The sequence below is a fragment of the Helicoverpa zea genome, chromosome 1 (genome assembly GCF_022581195.2).
Source record: "Helicoverpa zea isolate HzStark_Cry1AcR chromosome 1, ilHelZeax1.1, whole genome shotgun sequence".
Classification (NCBI taxonomy): domain Eukaryota; kingdom Metazoa; phylum Arthropoda; class Insecta; order Lepidoptera; family Noctuidae; genus Helicoverpa; species Helicoverpa zea.
Window position 1 is genome coordinate 7,967,202 of NC_061452.1, and position 19,501 is coordinate 7,986,702.

General features: G+C 39.3%; 2 protein-coding genes across 5 annotated transcripts; both read left to right on the forward strand.

Moving 5' to 3' along the window:
* Window positions 1-597: 597 nt before the first annotated feature.
* LOC124634450 (serrate RNA effector molecule homolog) lies at window positions 598-11,331 on the forward strand. Of its 4 annotated transcripts, none has more exons than XM_047170061.1 (16): window positions 598-878; window positions 1,431-1,679; window positions 1,769-1,954; window positions 2,866-2,932; window positions 3,018-3,213; window positions 4,301-4,371; window positions 4,452-4,620; window positions 4,742-5,085; window positions 5,212-5,352; window positions 5,535-5,744; window positions 6,147-6,434; window positions 6,514-6,627; window positions 6,709-6,852; window positions 7,090-7,214; window positions 7,861-7,980; window positions 11,050-11,331. In XM_047170061.1, exons 1-16 carry the CDS (start codon window positions 739-741, stop codon window positions 11,126-11,128), a joined length of 2,643 nt encoding a protein of 880 aa, XP_047026017.1. In that variant the 5' UTR covers window positions 598-738; the 3' UTR covers window positions 11,129-11,331. The 4 variants fall into 4 exon arrangements, with proteins under 4 accessions (XP_047026017.1, XP_047025991.1, XP_047025999.1 ...); XM_047170035.1 differs by having other exon boundaries at window positions 599-878; window positions 4,292-4,371; XM_047170043.1 differs by having other exon boundaries at window positions 599-878; window positions 4,292-4,371; window positions 7,864-7,980.
* A 2,478-nt stretch (window positions 11,332-13,809) lies between these two features.
* LOC124634439 (uncharacterized transmembrane protein DDB_G0289901-like) lies at window positions 13,810-18,726 on the forward strand. The gene is made up of 3 exons (XM_047170025.1): window positions 13,810-13,942; window positions 14,620-18,114; window positions 18,373-18,726. Exons 1-3 carry the CDS (start codon window positions 13,846-13,848, stop codon window positions 18,387-18,389), a joined length of 3,609 nt encoding a protein of 1,202 aa, XP_047025981.1. The 5' UTR covers window positions 13,810-13,845; the 3' UTR covers window positions 18,390-18,726.
* The last annotated feature ends 775 nt before the right edge of the window (window positions 18,727-19,501 follow it).

Below are 19,501 nucleotides of genomic sequence, written 5' to 3' on the forward strand. Positions count from 1 at the left end.
CCTAAAGACAAAAGTCTTCAATCAGTGCGTCCTACCTGTCATGACTTACGGAGCCGAAACGTGGACACTGTCGGTACGGCTGGTTCACAAGTTTAAAGTCGCTCAGCGGGCTATGGAAAGGGCTATGCTCGGCATTTCTCTGAGGGATCGCATCAGTAATGAGGTAATCCGTCAGAGAACCAAGGTCGTCGACATAGCCCACCGAATCAGCAAGCTGAAGTGGCAGTGGGCTGGCCATATTAGCCGAAGAACCGATAACCGTTGGGGTAAACGAGTTCTAGAGTGGAGACCACGCCTCGGCAAACGTAGTGTAGGACGTCCTCAGGCACGGTGGAGTGATGACTTGCGCAAGACGGCTGGCAGGAGCTGGATGCGAGAAGCCGAAAATCGATCTCAGTGGCGTGCACTTGGAGAGGCCTATGTCCAGCAGTGGACTGCGATAGGCTGATGATGATGATGATGATGACAGATTTTTATATTATTTTACCGCGGAATCTCCGCGGACATTCCCCTCCGGAATCCAAGCCAAAGACAATGATGCGTTTCGAATTGAACGAACCATAGAGCAACACTCTACAATCTATGAATTAGCTGTCTGTCGGTTTCTCTCTGTTTAGTCTATGAATGATTTCATTCATTTCTTTCGCTTTCGTTTTAATTGAAAGTTTACCCAGATAACTAGAAAAGTATTAAAATAAGGTGATTTTGTTAACAAAAGGGTAGATTTATTGTTCCAATATGGCTGATAGTGATGATGAATACGATCGGAAAAGACGCGATAAGTTTCGCGGTGAGCGGGGCACCGCAGAAGGAAGCAGTTACCGTAGCAGTGACCGACGCGAAGAAAGGAGTCGTGGTCGAGAAGACTGGTCCGAGAGGTATTCCAAACATTATGTTTACTATAAATACTTACTTTAAGAATTACTAATCCCCGCGTCCCTGATTTCTTACAGATCCCAACCTCAATCCTTTGAACCACCAAAAATTCCCACCCAAGTCTCAAAACCTATAAAACGTTCTATAGCTCTCATAATAAGGTAATATTATATTAAACCTTTGTAAATATTCGTATTAAGTAGGAGAGACATCAGTAAGTTGCAATCTACATTATATAATATTTGAAAATTAAATTTTACAACAGGTATGTATTAGCCATAATGTTGATGTGGACACATATTTTCTTCTAGGTGACCTCATTCACACATAGAAGTAAAATGCTTATAACCGTTGAACTTTATTAGTTCTTACTATGTAACTAATGAAATGTACAAATAGCCCTTTCAAATAATAGTGTATATACTTTTGTTCATTGAAAAGTCACATCTAGTTAGTTGTCTAAGTTCCAGTGTTAAGTAATTAGGGTACATAATGAGTATTTAGAATTGTGCTGTTAGTTTTCATAAATAAAATATGTATTTCTTGACTGTTAGGTCTCGTGGAGGTAGATCCGGCCCTGATTACAGGGATTATCGAGGTGGAGCAAGTGCTAGCCGAGGATACTCTCCAGTCAGGGGTGAAGGTCCACCCAGCAAGCGCATCAGACCTGACTGGCCTATTGATGACAGGAGATATGGGGGCATGCCACATGACTCATATGGGTATGGCTGGCCTCATGATCACTTCAGCCCTCATCCTGCACATCAAGGCTATGGCCAGCCTATGGCACCAGTACCTGCAAGGTGTGATATCATTGTTATTGTACATTTCCCTAGAATTACAACAGTATAAAATTTGCATATCTCTAATCTTGTAACCATTGTGTTTACAGGGATACTGTTCTGCCACTGGGAGCAACAGATGGCCCTCCAACTATGATGTCATTCAAGGCATTCCTTGCAGCCCAAGATGACTCCATCACCGTTGATGATGCTATTCAGAAGTACAATGAATACAAGCTGGAGTTTAGGAGACAACAGCTAAATGAGTTTTTTGTTGCTCATAAAGATGAGGAATGGTATGCATCATTCAAATTAATTTACTTACCTAGAAGCACCTTAAAATCTTCAAAAATAATGGGGGATCTAAATTATTTTTGCATGATTAAATTAAAGTGGGGAATTGGACTCTTTAATATGGAGAATCAATAACTTACTCTTTGTATAATTTGCTGGTTATCGAGAAATTCTAAGCATACATTTCTCAGTCCCAACAAAAGAAAATTATTATATAATATAGATGTTAAGTTTCCCAAGTTATGGTTAGAATTTCTCAAAGATGCTATGCAAATGTTAACAATTACCTTTTTTCCTACAGTCTACAGTGTATTCGCGTGGATTGCCGGACATCATTAAGAAAAATTTAATCAAACTTTATCAAATGATTAAATGCTGTGTGTAGCTAGTTTATTTCGCGTTGACCCGTAGCGCGCAATGCTACAGGTTTCGTTTCTGTTAGGGGTAGGGCTATTATATTCCACATGTGTGGAACAGGTGAGATTATGAGATTTTTTAAATATATGTATACTAAGCAATTTTAGTTTTCTGTGACATGAAGTTCAACCAGTCTGGATGTGTTACACAAGGTTGTTTATTTCTTATATGTAGTTATTTGCAGAGGCCGATTTTTAAACACAAACTTCCACTTGTGTTTTATATGTATTGTATCTATTTTATGTATATGTAAGGGAAATGTACTGCAACAGATATTGTTGATCAAAATTTAATTGAAATTTTACCAGTATATTGCCATTGTCATCAAGTTGAATGTTTAGGCTACCACATAAAAATGTTGTAGAATTTTAATTTGCTTTTAGCATTTTATAATTCCTTGTATAAAAATCGGTCTATTTACTTTGTTTCTTTAGTGTTTTATGGACTTGACAGCCTTTAAAAAAATTAAAACTAATGTACGTATTTTGTTTCTTAGGTTCAAGATCAAATACCACCCTGAAGAGTCTGTAAAACGAAAAGAGGAGCAGCTTGGTGCATTGAAGGTAGACTAAAATATGTTTTGAATCCCAGAATCACATTTTCCCTTCATTTGTAAGCATAAAACTGACTTAAAACTGATGATTGCAGAATCGGCTCAATGTGTTTCTCGAGTTACTGGAGAAAGGTGAACTAGACAAGGTCTCTGTAGATATTGACAAGTCTGACAAACTGATAAGACTTCTGGATACTGTTGTCATTAAACTTGAGGGTGGCACTGAAGAAGATTTAAAGGAGCTGGATGAACCCCCACCACAGGACAATGTTACAACTAATGACAAAGCAGGTACTGCTAAATACATTAAATATAATTTACAATATTATATTCCTAAATCCTACTTTAATTATAAATATGAAAGTTTGTGAGAATGTATGGATGTATGTTTGTTATTCAATCAAGCAAAAGCGGCTGGACCGATTTGATTGAAATTTGGTATGTAGATAGGTGATACCCTGGATTAACACATAGGCTACTTTTTATTGGGTGCTAATTAAACAGGCTTCTTTTTAATATCATTATTCACCCCCAAAAATGTATGTTGCCTTCTAAATTATTAAGTCAGCCACAATTAATAAAACGTCGAGCATCTTAATAATACTATCTTAGCCACTTGTTATCTTCCACTCTAAATACAACTCAGCATGATGGTTATTTTTTTGCATCTAAATTTGTAGCATGCGTTAGAATGCATGCTACAAATTAGTAAACTTCTAAATACTATTAAGTGACATCATAAAAATATTTATTTAGCTTCTAATTTTTTAACTTGTACTGAGTTTTTTGTTTAAAATATAACAAATCCCATATTAATAGACCCAGCATGGAAGTAAGCATGCAACATGCAGCAAGCATGGCTTCTGTCACGGCTGCGGCGGTCTACGCGGTTTTGAATTGCACTCTAGGGGTAGGGCAAACAAGACTACGTGGAGTCGGTTTTGCAGCGATTCGTTTTCGTCACTAACTTCAATTTTTAATACAATGTTTTTTAATTGAAGGTTATAAATGGCAATATGCTAAATAAAATTAATTCAAATTAAATTCTACCATAAAAAAAAGAGCGATTTTGGAAAAATGAGGCCGAGTTAGTAAATTAGATGACAATGTATAAATAAGAAGGTCACAATAATTGATGATCTTTTATTGAAGCTTTCTAGTAGTTGGCGTTGTAAAAAACATGAATTAGTTTATTAGAGGCTATGTCATTTGCCCATTGCTTAGTTATAAAATTAGAAGTTTATTCATGTGTCCAATAAATAATTTTGTGGCTAGACTTATAATTTCCCCTTTTTATCAACACACCACGCGGGCGAAGCCGCTGGCGGCAGCTAGTGTATATTATATTAAAATACATATTTTTTTTTAGATAAATTAGATCCTGACAAGCCAGTTATTATTGATGATGATGATGTCAAAATTAAGGAGGAGAAGGATGATAATGATAAGGTTTGTTGTGTAATGTTTTATTTTGTTTATTTGTCTATGAAAAATATGGTGGCTGAAATAAAAATCTTTCTGGTGTACAGAAAGAAGAGAAAAAGCCAGAGTCGCCGAAACCCACAGCGCCACTTACAATGGAGATTGATCCCCATTTGCGTCAACTTCAGGAGCAAGCGAAGTTGTTCTCCCGCTTCAACTCTACCGGTACTGAGGGGGAGCCCGAAGAAAAGGAAAAGGAGAAAGAGAAGGAACCTCGTAAGTGTCAAAAACTTGTACATTGAAATAGAAAACAATACGAACAAAAAATGGCCATTATTATTTATTAATATTTTAAGGAAACTAGCAACAAAAATTAAGTCTTAATGATATTTCACAGCACCGCCAGGCTCTTCATCAAGTTCCTCGTCATCTAGCTCTTCATCATCAAGTTCAGAAGACGAAGGCGAAGCAACCACTCGACGTAAATCCAAGTCCAAATCTAAAACACCTGACAAATCCCCCAAACTGAAGGAAAAGTCCAAGTCAAAGTCTCCGAGCGTGGAGAAAATTTCTGAAAACAACAATGAAATTGACAAAGAAAAAGATAAAAGTGGCGATGAGAAAGCAGAGTCCGTCAGTGACGTCGTTATGGAGAAGAAGGAAACTCGCGCGTTACACAAAACTACTTCCATATTCTTGAGGAATTTAGCTCCAACTATTACTAAGGCTGAAGTTGAAGCTGTAAGTAATAACGTTATTTGTCATGTTGTGTTTGTATCATGCCATACGATACATGCTTTGATAAATTGCCGACTTGACCTCAAAAAAGGGAAAGAAAAAGCGTTCTGTAAGGTTTTTGCTTTTTAGATGTGCAAACGCTACGGTGGCTTCCTTCGCGTGGCACTGGCTGACCCGCTCCCAGAGCGCCGCTGGTTCCGTCGCGGCTGGGTCACCTTCCGTCGTGACGTCAACATCAAAGATATTTGTTGGAACCTTAATAATATCAGGGTGAGTACCAACACTGATTTCTAATTTAGTTAACTTTTCAAATACAAAAAGCATAACATTATTTGGTTTCTATATAATTTGCAAGCAACAGTCAAGAGCTTTCCCTTCCAGTCTAACTGGACGCAGCTTAGCACCACTATTAATGATATTTCTTCAATATATTATTTATTTATTTATTTTAGCTCCGCGAATGTGAGCTGGGTGCTATAGTGAACCGCGACCTGCAGCGTCGCATCCGGCCGGTGTCGGGCATCACGCTGGAGCGGCCGGTGCTGCGCGCGGACGCGCGGCTGGCGGCGCGGCTCGCGCACCTGCTCGACACGCGCACCAAGCTCTGGCACGACAGCTCTGATGAACAAGCTAATGATGGCGATCAAGGCAACAGGACTGAGGTAAAATACTTCGTGTATTGTGTTGTTATTTGCAGCTTGACTCATGACTATGTACTATCAAACCAATTACATCTAAAAACAAAATTCAGCATGCCCTAAAATGAATACCTAAATCTATACCGTCTTACCACAAAAACTTTTAAACGTCAGTTTAAGACTTGTCTAAAAAAATGACAGATTATGACGTTGACATATGGTTCATTTTGCAGCCACAATTTTTTTAGACAAGTGTAAAACAGATGTTTAAGTTTTTGTAGTAAAGCCATTATTATTTTGACAGTTTCAAACGACGACGGAGTTGATTATTCATGTCATTAGTCGATAGTACATATAGAGTGCTGTACAATCACTGGTTGTGAATTTCGGAAAGTCTAAGCTGAAAATTGTTATTCTTGTCTACAGAGCTTTAGTTTGAACTCAAAGAACCCGGTGCTTCACAAGATAACGGAACATTTAATAGAAGAAGCGTCGACTGAAGAGGAAGAGTTATTAGGACTTGAAGCTTCGTCCGAGTCTGTCTCCTCTGAACAACCGGACCCGGAGCTCATGAAGGTGCTAGATCGGCTGGTGCTATACTTGCGTATTGTTCACTCTGTGGATTACTACAACCATTGCGAGTATCCTTACGAAGATGAAATGCCTAATCGCTGCGGTATCATGCACGCGAGGTCTGGACCTCCTGCTAACAAGGTAACAGAGGCCCCGTTTATAGCTTGTTTTGTTGTACATATAAATAGAAGATATATTTAAAGTTGGATTTTTATTGCAGCCAACACAGCAGGAGATACAAGACTACGTGAAAACATTTGAAGGCAAGATGTCGGCATTCTTGCAAGACGTGAAACCACTTTCTGACGAAGAGTTGCAAAAACTTGGAATTAAGGTAATTAATTGACTTCAAACTGAACGAGTTAAAAAACAGGATACTTTTATAGCAATATTTCATTATGTTTTCTTTGTTTAGGATACGGACGCCGAAGTCGAGAAGTTCATTCTGGCCAACACACAAGAGTTGGCAAAGGACAAATGGTTGTGTCCCCTCAGTGGCAAGAAGTTCAAAGGTCCCGACTTCATCAGAAAACATATATTCAACAAGCATGGTGAAAAGGTAAGGAATATCATTATGAATATTTTTGTTCTGTCAGGAAAACCTTTTCGAAGCCATTGCGTTAATTTGAATCAATTTTGTCGTCATCTTTCGAAATGAGTCTCATTAGACCGATTAAAATGAAATGTCTTTTGTCAAACATTTCAATTCTCCGCCATATTGCGCCGATATCTAAAGGCCTTTAACATTCGCGGTTATTTTACAAGATATAATTTTAAATTCGTTTTTGTCTGGCAGGTGGACGAGGTGCGTCGCGAGGTGGCGTACTTCAACGCGTACGTGCGCGACGTGCGGCGGCCGCAGCAGCCCGAGCCCGCCGCCCGCGCCGCGCCGCAGCCCGCGCACCCGCCGCCGCCCGCACCGTCAGTACACCGCTATACTTACACTATTAGAATATACATAATATACCTGCATACATCATCATCATCGTTTTTTGTCCCACTCAGAGGCACTGGTCTCCTCTCACACAGAGAAGGATTGAGCGTTAATCACCAGGCTTGCTCAATGCGGGTCGAGATGTTATCCTTCACCTTTAATCAGTCGTTGGTCTCCAGGATATATGCACTTAGAAAGTACATACAAACTTAGAAAACTTGCCTGGAATAGAACACACTCACTAAGAGATTGGCGCTTTACCTAGTTCGCCACCACGACTTACAAACACTTTCACAATAGCTCTATGTCAATTTGAACGATATGAAGGAGATCATGTGAAGTCAAAAGTAAACTAAACTTGACTGCATAAGTCACTGAGGTAAAAACTTGGCAAGGACTATTTCGGACTGAGTACCAGGTTATCATTGAGTTTTAAAATCCCCTGTTTATGAAGCCTATTTACAAATAACAGGTACAGCTATCGAGTGCCAATATATTTTTTTTTATGATTCTAGATGGAGATTAGGTTGGTCATTAAGATCATTTTTATCCATAACACACCAAACTATTTAGCAGAATCTTCTAAAATTTGTGTGTATTCAGTTGGGCTTTATTAGTTGTTGTGTCCCTTAGCAGGTACGGCGGTGGGCCGGGGGGCCCGGGCGGGCCGGGCGGCGCGCGCGGCTGGGGCTGGGGCGCGTGGGCGCCGCCCGCCGCCTATGCGCCCCGGCACCCGCGCTTCAGCAGGCCCAGGTAACATTGCACCACCACTCTATTCATCTGTGCTTTTGCTTTGTAATGTATACCTACACTGTATCAGGCTTTTTTTACCGACGTTGTCATTGAAATATGAAATTGGCTTCTAACAAACTCTCACTAATACCTGATAAATGTAATACTTATTTATCAGTTCATAAGCTTTTAGTAAGTCAAAACTCTGAAGACGCTATATACGTTCGTCTATTTGTGAAAGGGTTTCTAAGTCACAATACAACATTCTATGAAACTTACAAGAGGTGCCTTCCCCGACAAATCTTTCAACTACCATGTTAATGCGGGAAAAAGTATACTTTGACACCTAAACTATTAACTGACATTGAAAAGTAACTGCGTAAAAAGCTTGATAATGTTTACATTATGTTTCTCGGCCAATTTCCACCTTTATTTTAATGTAGATATAATGTATAATAATATTTATTTTCAATTAAATTAGTGGTCATGTACCATTTACCCTCCACAAATCATCGAACAAACATCAATTTGAAACTAACATAACTTTTAAATCTATCATAATCTAAATGTGTCCAGTCACAATGAAGTTTTACAGCTGTTCACAAATATGTGTTAAATGTAAACACTTCTTTACACTCACAAAGGCATGAAACAGAATGTAGTTGAAGAATGCATGCTATCTGCTTTTTAAGTACGTTTAAATTGTATTTTCTGACCCTAAACATCACCAAAAGATTTCAAAGTTAGACAGAATAAATATAAATAATAAAAAATAATAATCTTAAAACCGCGTTACTCACTACTTACAAATATTATGTAATTACTATTGTATTACAGATATTTAAAACATTTAATAAAGCTAGGTTATAAAAATAAATAATAGGTTATAATTGCAATTTCTACTACAGTGCTATCTCTATATAACGACAATGAAGGGACTGCATTTTATGGCGTTATAAAGACGTGACGTTAAATGGAAAGAAGAAAACTCAGAATTGAAAACAAGCTTAACCAATTAAAGCCAATTGATTTCGACGCTCTTGGGAGTTTGTCGTTAAATCGAGGGTTACATGGAGAGCCTCGTTGGTCTAGCTGTCGCAAGTGCGGCTGCTGAGCACGAGGTCTCGGGTTCGATTCCCGAGTCGGGCCGAAATCGCTTTGTGGGTTTTAGAAGACTTTCACAAAGCAGCCCGGAGCCTGGAAGTTGGTGATTGATACACCCGTGCATCGGAGAGCACGTAAATGTCGGTCCTGCGCCTGATCTCTCTCCGGCCGTGTCGGATTACCGTCCCATCGGGCTATGAGAGTTAAGGAATAGTGAGTGCACCTGTGTCTGCGCAAATGCTCGTGCACTATAATATGTCCTGCGCAGTTGGTTAATCTCCTTACGTGAGAACAGCCGTCGTAGCCGATATTCGGCTAGGAGGACATCATCATCATCACATGGAGAGTTTACACTGTATTATAATTGTTACTATAGACATTCTCAAGTTGGTCTCGTCGTAAAAAGTTAAAAATGCAGATTTAAATTCATACTGCATAGATGCAGTGCAACCACATACAACGCGGAATGGTAATAAGATATTAGATCATTGGTAGACTCAATTTAACATAATCAATAGTCTTTTTATGCTTCGAAAATAAGCATGTGCAACGTCAACATCTACCTATTATTTATCATATGAAACAGCCTTTGCAAAATTATTGTTCACATTTTGTCTGACTTTTGTTTCACGTAATTTCCGTAACTTCTTTATATAAATAATCGGTAAGTAAGCTCAGAAACTGGCCATAAATGGCACAATAGATATTAATGCATCTGTAAAAACGATTAAAAATAACTATTCTAAAAACAACTTTTGTATCACGCTTTTTGCACCAACTATGTATTCAAAAGTTAATGCATTCTCGTTATGGAGATTCAATAATGTATTCAAAATGATCGTGCTAAGCATTACTATGTCAAATAAAAATATATTTCTCCGGGAACGTGCTAAAGGTACTCTTTGCGGTTTCGTTTCCAAGTAACATGTATGCATTTTAACTGATCCAAAATAAAATAAAAATACCGGTAACCAATAAACAACCCAAACTTGTATCACCCCGATGACTAGTTCATGTGAGAATAGAGGACGAATTTAACTTAATATTTAGAGCAAGCATTAAAACAATATGAATGATGTACATTTTTTGCATGACCTTAACATTTTGATTTATTTTGTTGCCTATATTTATTGCTTGGTTTTGAATGTGGCTATATTTTGATTTGGGTTTTTGCATCCAACTATTCAATGTGCATCCTCATATACTCGCCGAAGAATTATTTGCGATGGACATATAAGTTAAAATAATTTCCAGGGAAAATGTGGACCGGTCCCGGCCTATTATTGCATACAACGATCTTGACTTCCCGGACAGCGGTGACATATTCTAAACATGTGTGTAGATAACAGAGTATAATAATTGTCTATAGATTTTATTGTTATTGTAAGCATTCCGTTGTCTGATCATTTGATTAGTGAATAAGCTGATACATACATGTATAGAGTCAAATTCTCTTTCGATTTCAATACAATTTTGTATAATATTTTTTGAACCTTGACGGTTTTACTTGTAACGAGTCCAAGTAACCTATTCAATGCGTAGTAAAATGATACTTTAAACAAATATTAATCCAAAATAAATTGTAATTATCCATACATTCAAGACTATACTTTTTTGAAATTAGTCTAATATAAACCTTTAAAACTTACACGGTTAAATAAATATGTTAACTGTATTTTTCTGAAGGGATTACCTATTTATGTTTACAATGTCAACTTCTACCACCATATTTATTGTATGTTTTTTAATAAACTGTCCAAAATTCTAACGTGCCATCTTTTTATTCTGATTCCTTACAACCTTGACTTATAAATCCTCTATAACTTCACATAAATAACCTCCCGGGAAGCTAAGATGTCAAACAAAATGCCGTAGTTGATGCAGTGTGATTTTCAGTAGTAAAATAGTGTTTGTGAGTGCAATTCCATTTGATATGTGCGCTGGGTGAGTTGCCACTAACGTAGTTAATGTGGTTGATTGTTAAAGGGGAGGCGGCGCCGAATTCCGCCCGGTGATACACTACCGTGACTTGGACGCCCCACGCGAACCCGACGAGTTCATTTAACGTGGACCCTTACAACAGTGACCCCAAACGGACACGGTCACAAAGGCACTTAGATTTGGTCACAAACAACATTTTGTTAAAAAATCATTGTATATAATTTCACTTGTTTTACCACTAAAATTAATTGCATCTCTTAGATTTAAGCTATGGAAAAGATATGTCACATGTTTAAGTGTATTTTACGAATACATAAGTTATTTTCACGTTTGATATTTTATTTGAGTAGATATAGATCCCGCTTATTTTGATACAGGAACATTCCTATCTTACCATCAACCATGATTTTGAATGATTGCATATAGTAAAACTAGTAGCGAATATAGTAAAACTTCTTTAATTGTAAAAGAAGGCCGCAGTTGTCTCTCAGTTGCTATTCAACAGAATTGACATACGAGCACACTACGAGTCTACTAGACTTATTAGGATCACGTATTGGAATGGAATTGTGATGTCATACGTGGCGGACACGGAATTAACATCTCAGAGCTCTTTCTAATAGCATTGAAACTCATTCGTTGTTGTAATGACCTTTTTGTACGGTTCTTCGAAATTAGGACCAAACAGGAAAATATTTATAATTTTACTTAAGAATGATGTGTTTTATGAATAAACCTTTTAAAATGTTACCAAGTAAATCGTTCCATAAATACTTAAAGCTGTATCCTCTGCAAGGTTAGCTATATAAACCTTGACCTCTGGAATTACCTTGGATCTTACATTAGGCTAGCTGGAACGCTGAGCTGTTGTCATTTACTGATTCTTCCACAAGTGATCGCATAACAACTTATTGTATCATATTTCCATTTCCATTACATCTTAGGGATAAATACATAAATTAAACCATAAGAGGACAATCCATTACGTGATTGGTATTTTTATATTCCGTGTAAGTCAATGCCGAGTGCACGACTCTGTATGTATGATTGGTACAAATATAGAAGGTATGTGTGGAGAATTTGTGGTGAGAACATCCATGCGACGGCGACGCGTCACCCGGATGTGTGCGGGATGCACGCTTGCGGTCACACGACAAGCGAAGCGACTCGCTGCATGTCAACCCTCGCTTACGTAACCTACAATAGCATATTTATGGGTCTTAACAATTGCATTGCAATCGCTATACTTGAGATCCTTTCAAAGTTTTGATGCTGTTATTCATAATCTAATTTTTCAAATCTAGTCTATACCAACCCTGTTGAAAAAGAACCTTCATGTCTATGGATTTCGGTATATAAAGTTGTAAATAAAATCCATTTTTTTACAAATTCTATGTTATGGAACCAGATGTCTAGCCCTTAAACATTAGCTACCAAGAAAACGCTACAACAAGCTGCATAGCGGAGCTGACTTTGGATTGCATGCCCATCAAATGGGCACACCAACCTTCATGAATAGGAATTGCATTTGGAAAGATTCTATCTAACATCTGCATAGAGTATAGAAAATATTTGAAAAATATTATTCAGGTATGTTCACGTCTGTCTATTTATAGTCCTTTACAATTATGGGAATTACATATATTCAAGACATCACAAATGCAAATCTGATAAGGACCCAGGATTGACCCCTGGAATATCCAGTTACCCAAGAGAATACTTAGGTAAAGAACCTGAGCCAGTATTAAGAATATCGCTGCTAACGGAGTTTTATAAACAAATACAGAGGTAAGTTGGTTTCTTGCATACTTAGGTACGTCGTATAAGTTGTCAGAAATATGTGACCAGAGTGCTAATTAATGTGACAAGTGCCTGATAAAAATATCTGGTGACTCATTTCATTAATGCTATTAACATATGCATACTACACAAATTGGATCAGCAAGGTTTTGGAAATTACTTATTTATCTACCAAATCTTTGCTTCTGCTCAGGATCTTCTGAAAAGCTCTTTTGAACTGAGATCTATTGGATGCTGACGATTGTATCAATAAATCGACAAAGGCAGAGAAGGAAACAAAATGCGTTATAACAATTTGTTACTTCCATGTTTTTATTGAACATTTTTTTTTGGGTCCATCAATATTTACTTAGTAATGGTCGGTAGGGCCATTAACTGGCAGTAGCTGAGTAGAATTTATTGATTGCAGTTCAGTTTAATATCCGTGTTTTTTGTAGGTATATTTAATTGTCTCATCGTTCTTTGAATCGTAAGTAACATCTTGAGGAAACCAGAATTTACGCCTGAGGAGCTGACTGTAACTGCCCAATACACATTTCTGCAAAGGCATAACAGCTGTGTATTTCTGTATATATGTATGATGTATTTCAAATCTCTAAGACCACTAGCTTCAGCACTGACTTAAAGCTCTTTGTGCTACTCAATGAACAACAAAAGCATTCCTCTACTAATTAGTATCGCGCTCACATCTCATCACTGACATTGCTACTTCAGGCAACAATAAAAATATCATAATACACAGTATGGGTATGTCAGCGTGTTTTCCCGACCATTTAGTTTTTGGATGACATATGATGGAATGAGTAATACGTTTATTATTATCAGGTAGCCACTATCGGTAAGAACCACGTCTGTATTACAATGAGCTGTAGAGCGCTTTAAGAACACGGGAAACAATACTCACTGCCTACGCTAATACAGCCTCCGATTCGCGGTAACACCAACTGGTTTTTTGCTATAATACACTAGCGTCTATTTGTGTATCGCTTTATAAAAGCAAGCGGCTGCAGAACAAAAACATTGTGTGTGAGAAGCTTCACCATGATGGAGCTCACCTGTGCCGTGCTTCTGATATCAGCGAGCTTAGTGACAGCTACCCCTTACGGATATGGGGTCAAGGGTGGGGCAGCGGCTAAAGGTAGGTGTATCCTTATATCATGCTGTTACCTACTGTATAGCCCGTACTAATTAGAAACCATCAATTAAGTCATATTGCCATTAATTTTATATTAAGTTCAAGTTCATTATCGGGCAACTATCTAATTATATCTAAGTAATTGGCATTCAAAATAGTGATGAGTGATAAAATCTGGTGGCCATTATGTTTATGTATTTTTTGTAACTTTATTTATGCGGGTACGGGGTACCTATCTATGGTTTTTTTATGTACCGTATTTTTTGTGTATTTTGGGAGGGGAGGTACCCACACGTTATTCTGTGTGGTATGTAACAGTAGGTTTATATTTGAAACAACATTACCTAAGAAGCTCCCTTGATATGTTTTTGTTAGTTTTAAATATTGTAACTTTGTAACAGTTAAGATCTCCCATTATTAACATAAATTACAATTCATAATTGCTTACATTGAGTAAGTACATCACAATAACAATACTCAATTACCACCACGGTTAGCGCAGATACTGGTTTGATTCCGGCCCTTTTTTTTTCGATTACCAACATTTTTTATTATGACTCACAGGATAGGTCTAATCTAGGGTCTAGTCTAGGTCTAATTTAAAACCTTCCCGATTTACTTTAAATATTTAATAATTACCTGCATAATTTTATTGATCAATCGTATGTATTTTTTTTCAGCTGAATCGAGTGCCGCTGCTGGTTCCTTTGGTGGCGTAGGTGACATACCTGTGGCTATACCGCTTGGAGCTAGCTATTCAGGAAGTTTCTCAAAATCATCATCGTCCAGTTCTTCTTCTTCAAGTGCTAGTTCAAGTTCAAGCTCTAGCTCTTTTAGCTACAGCGGCTCCGGAGCCAATGGGCTCGGATATAATGGCGGAGCACACGGAAATGGAGGATGCTCATCTGGATCCTGCCCGAACGCTGGGGGCAGTGGTGTAGCAGTTCCTCACGGTTCCTCTTCAGGCGCTAGTGGTGCTGGGCTAAATGCTGGAGCACTTGGCAATGGAGGATGCTCTTCTGGATCTTGTCCGAGTGCAGGAGATAATGGCGTATCAGCCACCCATGGTTCCACTTCAGGAGCCGCTGGTTATGGTTTGAATGGTGGAGCACATGGCAATGGAGGATGCTCATCCGGATCCTGCTCGACTGGAGGAGATAATGCAGTATCAATTCCTCATGGTTCCTCTTCAGGATATAATACAGCTAATGCCGCAGCTACAGCTGGAGCAGGAGCAGGAGCTTTATCAGGACCCGGATGTCAGGGACCTAGTTGTGATGGCAGTTCTGAAAAATGTACGTCTGGGCAGTGTAAACCTAAGTCTCCCAGCGGAAGTTCAACTGGTTCAGATTCACACAAATGTGCTTCGGGTCAGTGTGGATCGGGCCTAGAAGGTGGTGTATCTCAAGGAGACTATGGTTCAAATGATATTCGTGTTGTAACAGATTCCGCTCATGATGCGAAAGACCAATCCTCAAATATTGACAAAACCTCATATAATGCTGCCAATTCCGATTGCTCCAACGGAAACTGCAATACCGCTAGACCATTAAGTTCAAAACCCAACTATTATGGTGCCGGAAACTCCAACCAAGGATCCAGCGCTGCAAACAATCATCAACCATCTAATTCAAATACTGGAGTAACCTCTCACTATCAGAAACCATCCACACATTTGGAAACACCTAAGTTGAGTTCAAAGTGCAGCTCGGGAAACTGTCATGCTGAACCAGCAGGACCATCTGGTTCATATGACAGTTCACCTTCAAGTTATAATGTACCCATTCATGGAGCATACAACAATGGTGCGCAGAAACCGATTTGTGATGGTGGTAAATGTGATAACCAACCTAAAGGGCCATATTCTTCCCCAAATACCAATACATTTACAACAGGCTACCAACAACATTCACCTTCGGCAGACAATTACGTGACGAATGGTCCATCTTATAATACTCCAAGCTCCAATTGCGCTGGTTCAAACTGTTTTGGCTCGCCAGCAAATCAAAATTCGGGTGCGCCTACTTATACCCCAACACCAGCTCCCCTTAATTTTGGACAGCAACCTTCGATTAATTTACCGGGACACGCTGGTCACACGAAACCAACTGATATAAGTAAACCATCAGCTGACAAACTTCCAGTATATACAGGAGGTTTTGGCGGCCCTGCTGGAGTATTAAATCCCAATGAGTTTGATGTAGCTGCACCTACAGCGACCGGACACCCAAGCCACGCTCATGGAACTACGCCACAAAATGGACAACCTTCAGGTAGTTATCAAACTGGTTGCAATTCGCCTAGCTGTTCTGGATACCCCTCTGCTCCTGGATCCGCTACTCCATCAGGATCGTATGGTCACAAACCCAGTGGATCAACACCTAATGATAAATTACCAACATATACAGGTGGCTTCGGTGGACCCGCTGGCATGCTTAAACCAAATGACTATGCTCACCCAGGCAGTTCATCACATAACACACAGTCGCCAGTGAACAACAATGGCATTACAGGATGCAAAACTGGAAATTGTGGCGCGTATTCACCAAGCGCAGGTGCTACAACTGGGCCTATATCACCAGGATACTCTGGTAGTACGAAACCGAATACTGGCATAAATTCCAACGAAAAACTTCCAACGTATACCGGAGGTTTCGGTGGACCAGATGGAGTTTTTAATCCCAATAAATATGATGCCCATCAAACCGGTCCCACTAGCCCTGCTCATACTCCCTCAGGAACTTATATCAACCCCACCTCTGGAGGCTGCACAACACCAAATTGTTATTCCCCTCAGGGCAGTTCTGCTTCAGCTAATGCAAATGCGCACCCCATTGGTATCATAAAACCTGGTTCCGGTGCCCACCCCTCAACAGTGCCTTCATACACCGGTGGTTACCAAAGTCCTTCTGTAGTAAACAAACCTAATGAAATCAGTGCAACCGTATCGGGTCCGAACTATACTCCTACACAGTCGCAATCGACACCGGGAAGTCATACAGGTGGATGTAAAACTGGGAACTGTGGCGTTTACCCTGTCAGTGGATCATCATCAGCAGACGCTTATACGCAATCCGGATCGTTTGGAGTTACCAAGCCTGCATACGCCAATCCCGTGAATTCACAATATACCGGAGGTTATAATGACCAGTCGGGTACACTCCAACCTCACCAACATACACCAACTGCAGGCAGTGGTGCTGAGGGCTGCAAGACACCAAATTGCGTCAGTTCACCCACGGCCACAGGTGTAGCTATATCTGGAGTTAATACTCAATCTGGGTCTAACTCTCAAACAGGATCATACGGAACCACAAAACCTAGCGGTCCCACCTACTCGGGTGGCTTTGGAGGGGCTCCAGGTATATTAAATCCGAATGATTATACTATTCCTGCCGTAGGTGCCACACCCAATAATAAACCAACTGGCGTTTCAAAGCCTGCCGCTTGCACTTCTGGTAGTTGCAGTTCTCAACATCCTCAAGGCTCTGCTTCACACTCTCATAACGATGCTTCCAATACAGCTCACGCAACAGCTGCAGCTGATGCTAATGCTGTTGCGTACACTGGCGGATTTGGAGGACCACCTGGCGTCCTTGAACCTTATGATGATGGTAAAGGTGGAGCTAAACCTGCCCACGGTGGACAATCTCACGGATCTCACGCAGGCGGCTATAGTTCTCCCAACGCAAACATTAATTCGGCTCACGGAACAGCTCCTGGAGCGAACAGTGGTATAACGGGACCTGCCGGGGTTTCTGGAGCTCATGGCAATGGTGCTCATGCTGGCAGTGCAGCAGGTGCGGCGGCGTTCGCAGGGGCTGCAGCCGGTGCTTCAGCTGGTTCCCACGGATATAACACACATGGATCAAGCTACAACCACGCGGGAAATACAAAAGGAGGAAGTCCTTGTGGAGGAGGATGCGGTGGTTCTACTGGCGGAGCTTATAATGGCGGTTTGAGCGGTGGCGCTCATAACACAGGTTCAGGCTATGATTTCAGTGGCGGTCTCGGTTCTCCAAAGCTTGGTTACTCAGATGGGCTGACGGGCTCGGGCAGTCTATCAGCCGCCACGGCAAAGAGTCTGGCAGGCGCCAACGCCTTCGGTCTGGGAGGCAGCTTCGCCAGCAGCTCCGCCAGTGCGCATGCTTCAGCTGGAGCCTACACTAAAGGAGGTAAGAATCATTAAATCACCATAAGACGTTCACTTAACCCAGAACTTTTAAACGATGTTTACTACTAATTACGTGGGTGATTTAGAGTTTCAATCTAATTTCGTGTGACGAAAACTTCCCCACAGTTCTAAGCTTATATCTCTTTATTTTTTAACTTTAATTTGCGTCTGTACAAAAAAACATTTTATCAATCTTGGATAGGTAGTCAATTAAAAGCTTTGAAAACGGTTATCTAATTTTTTCATCCATTTGTTTCAGGTTACGGAAAACGATAAACACCGAATTTAACTAAAGACGTACCTATTAGATTGTTATGGAAACGAAGACTTATTTAATGTAACTTTTACTTTGTAAGTACGATAGTCGATAGATATTGTGATAACGATGTGATAGATAATGGAAAATTGTGTAAAGAAATAAACGCTTTTCTTTTATTATACCACTCTCGTTTGTTCTATGTGTGAATTCATAAAAAAAAACAAATGTCATCGGGAGAGTTCTGGTATCGATATTGGATCCGCTATCGATATGCAATGAATGTATGCTCAGTAAAGACTATTATTGTTAAAGCATTATATGAAAAAGAAATAAAAAAAAGATATAAATTACAAATCGTTTCAATAGTTTACCGAAGACCCAACAAAATCATAACTTCCTAGCTAGCTACAAATGCCATTTACAGAAAAAAATCTTACTAAATGTCACATTACTCATAGTTCAAATCGATCGGGACATGTGTATCAAAATCACATTCACAGCATTCAAATCAATTAGGAAATCCTCCTTACCCAGAATAATTTATTTCCTCCATTCATGTTGGAAATACATATCTATTTTAAAATTAAATGACAATTAAGATTTTTCTGATAAGCCACATAAAAACGTCAGACTGTACCACTCCCATTTTGAGCCATCAATGACAAATTGCAATCTAAAATCGTCTTTTTTATTTGCTGTCTCAATAATAATTTATATCGAAGATCTAATCAACCAAGTGTTAGAGTAGTATTACGTCACCTCATGTATCTTCCCACGAGGATATAGAAATGTTTGTTTTGAACTTGACTGCGACAACCCACCTCTACGTAGGTACCTACCTACCTATCTAAATTTTTAACACGCTTCATGAATAGCTAACGAGGTATACCAACCACTTTTTGTGACTAAGAGTAGTACTTCTAGTGATTGAATTTTAAATAATGTTCGTCTGTACCTCTTGAGATTATGACCTGTCTAAAGTTACAATGGCGCCTAGATCGAATCTCATAATTCCCTAATTATTTACGACTAATTAAAACTTTGTCATGGGGATGATCAATATAGTCAAAACATGTCTAAAACAATTATTGTATAAATGCAGAAGATGTGTGGGAGTTACTTATTATTT

What these genes read in the sequence shown, in the direction of transcription:
- LOC124634450 (XM_047170035.1), top strand. Translation starts at nt 739, where the DNA reads ATGGCTGATAGTGATGATGAATACGATCGGAAAAGACGCGATAAGTTT. An exon ending in AGCAGCTTGGTGCATTGAAG is followed by an intron (nt 2,933 to 3,017) that starts GTAGACTAAAAT and finishes TGATGATTGCAG; the next exon opens with AATCGGCTCAATGTGTTTCT. An exon ending in CTGGACCTCCTGCTAACAAG is followed by an intron (nt 6,435 to 6,513) that starts GTAACAGAGGCC and finishes TTTTTATTGCAG; the next exon opens with CCAACACAGCAGGAGATACA.
- LOC124634439 (XM_047170025.1), top strand. Translation starts at nt 13,846, where the DNA reads ATGATGGAGCTCACCTGTGCCGTGCTTCTGATATCAGCGAGCTTAGTG. An exon ending in GGGTGGGGCAGCGGCTAAAG is followed by an intron (nt 13,943 to 14,619) that starts GTAGGTGTATCC and finishes ATTTTTTTTCAG; the next exon opens with CTGAATCGAGTGCCGCTGCT.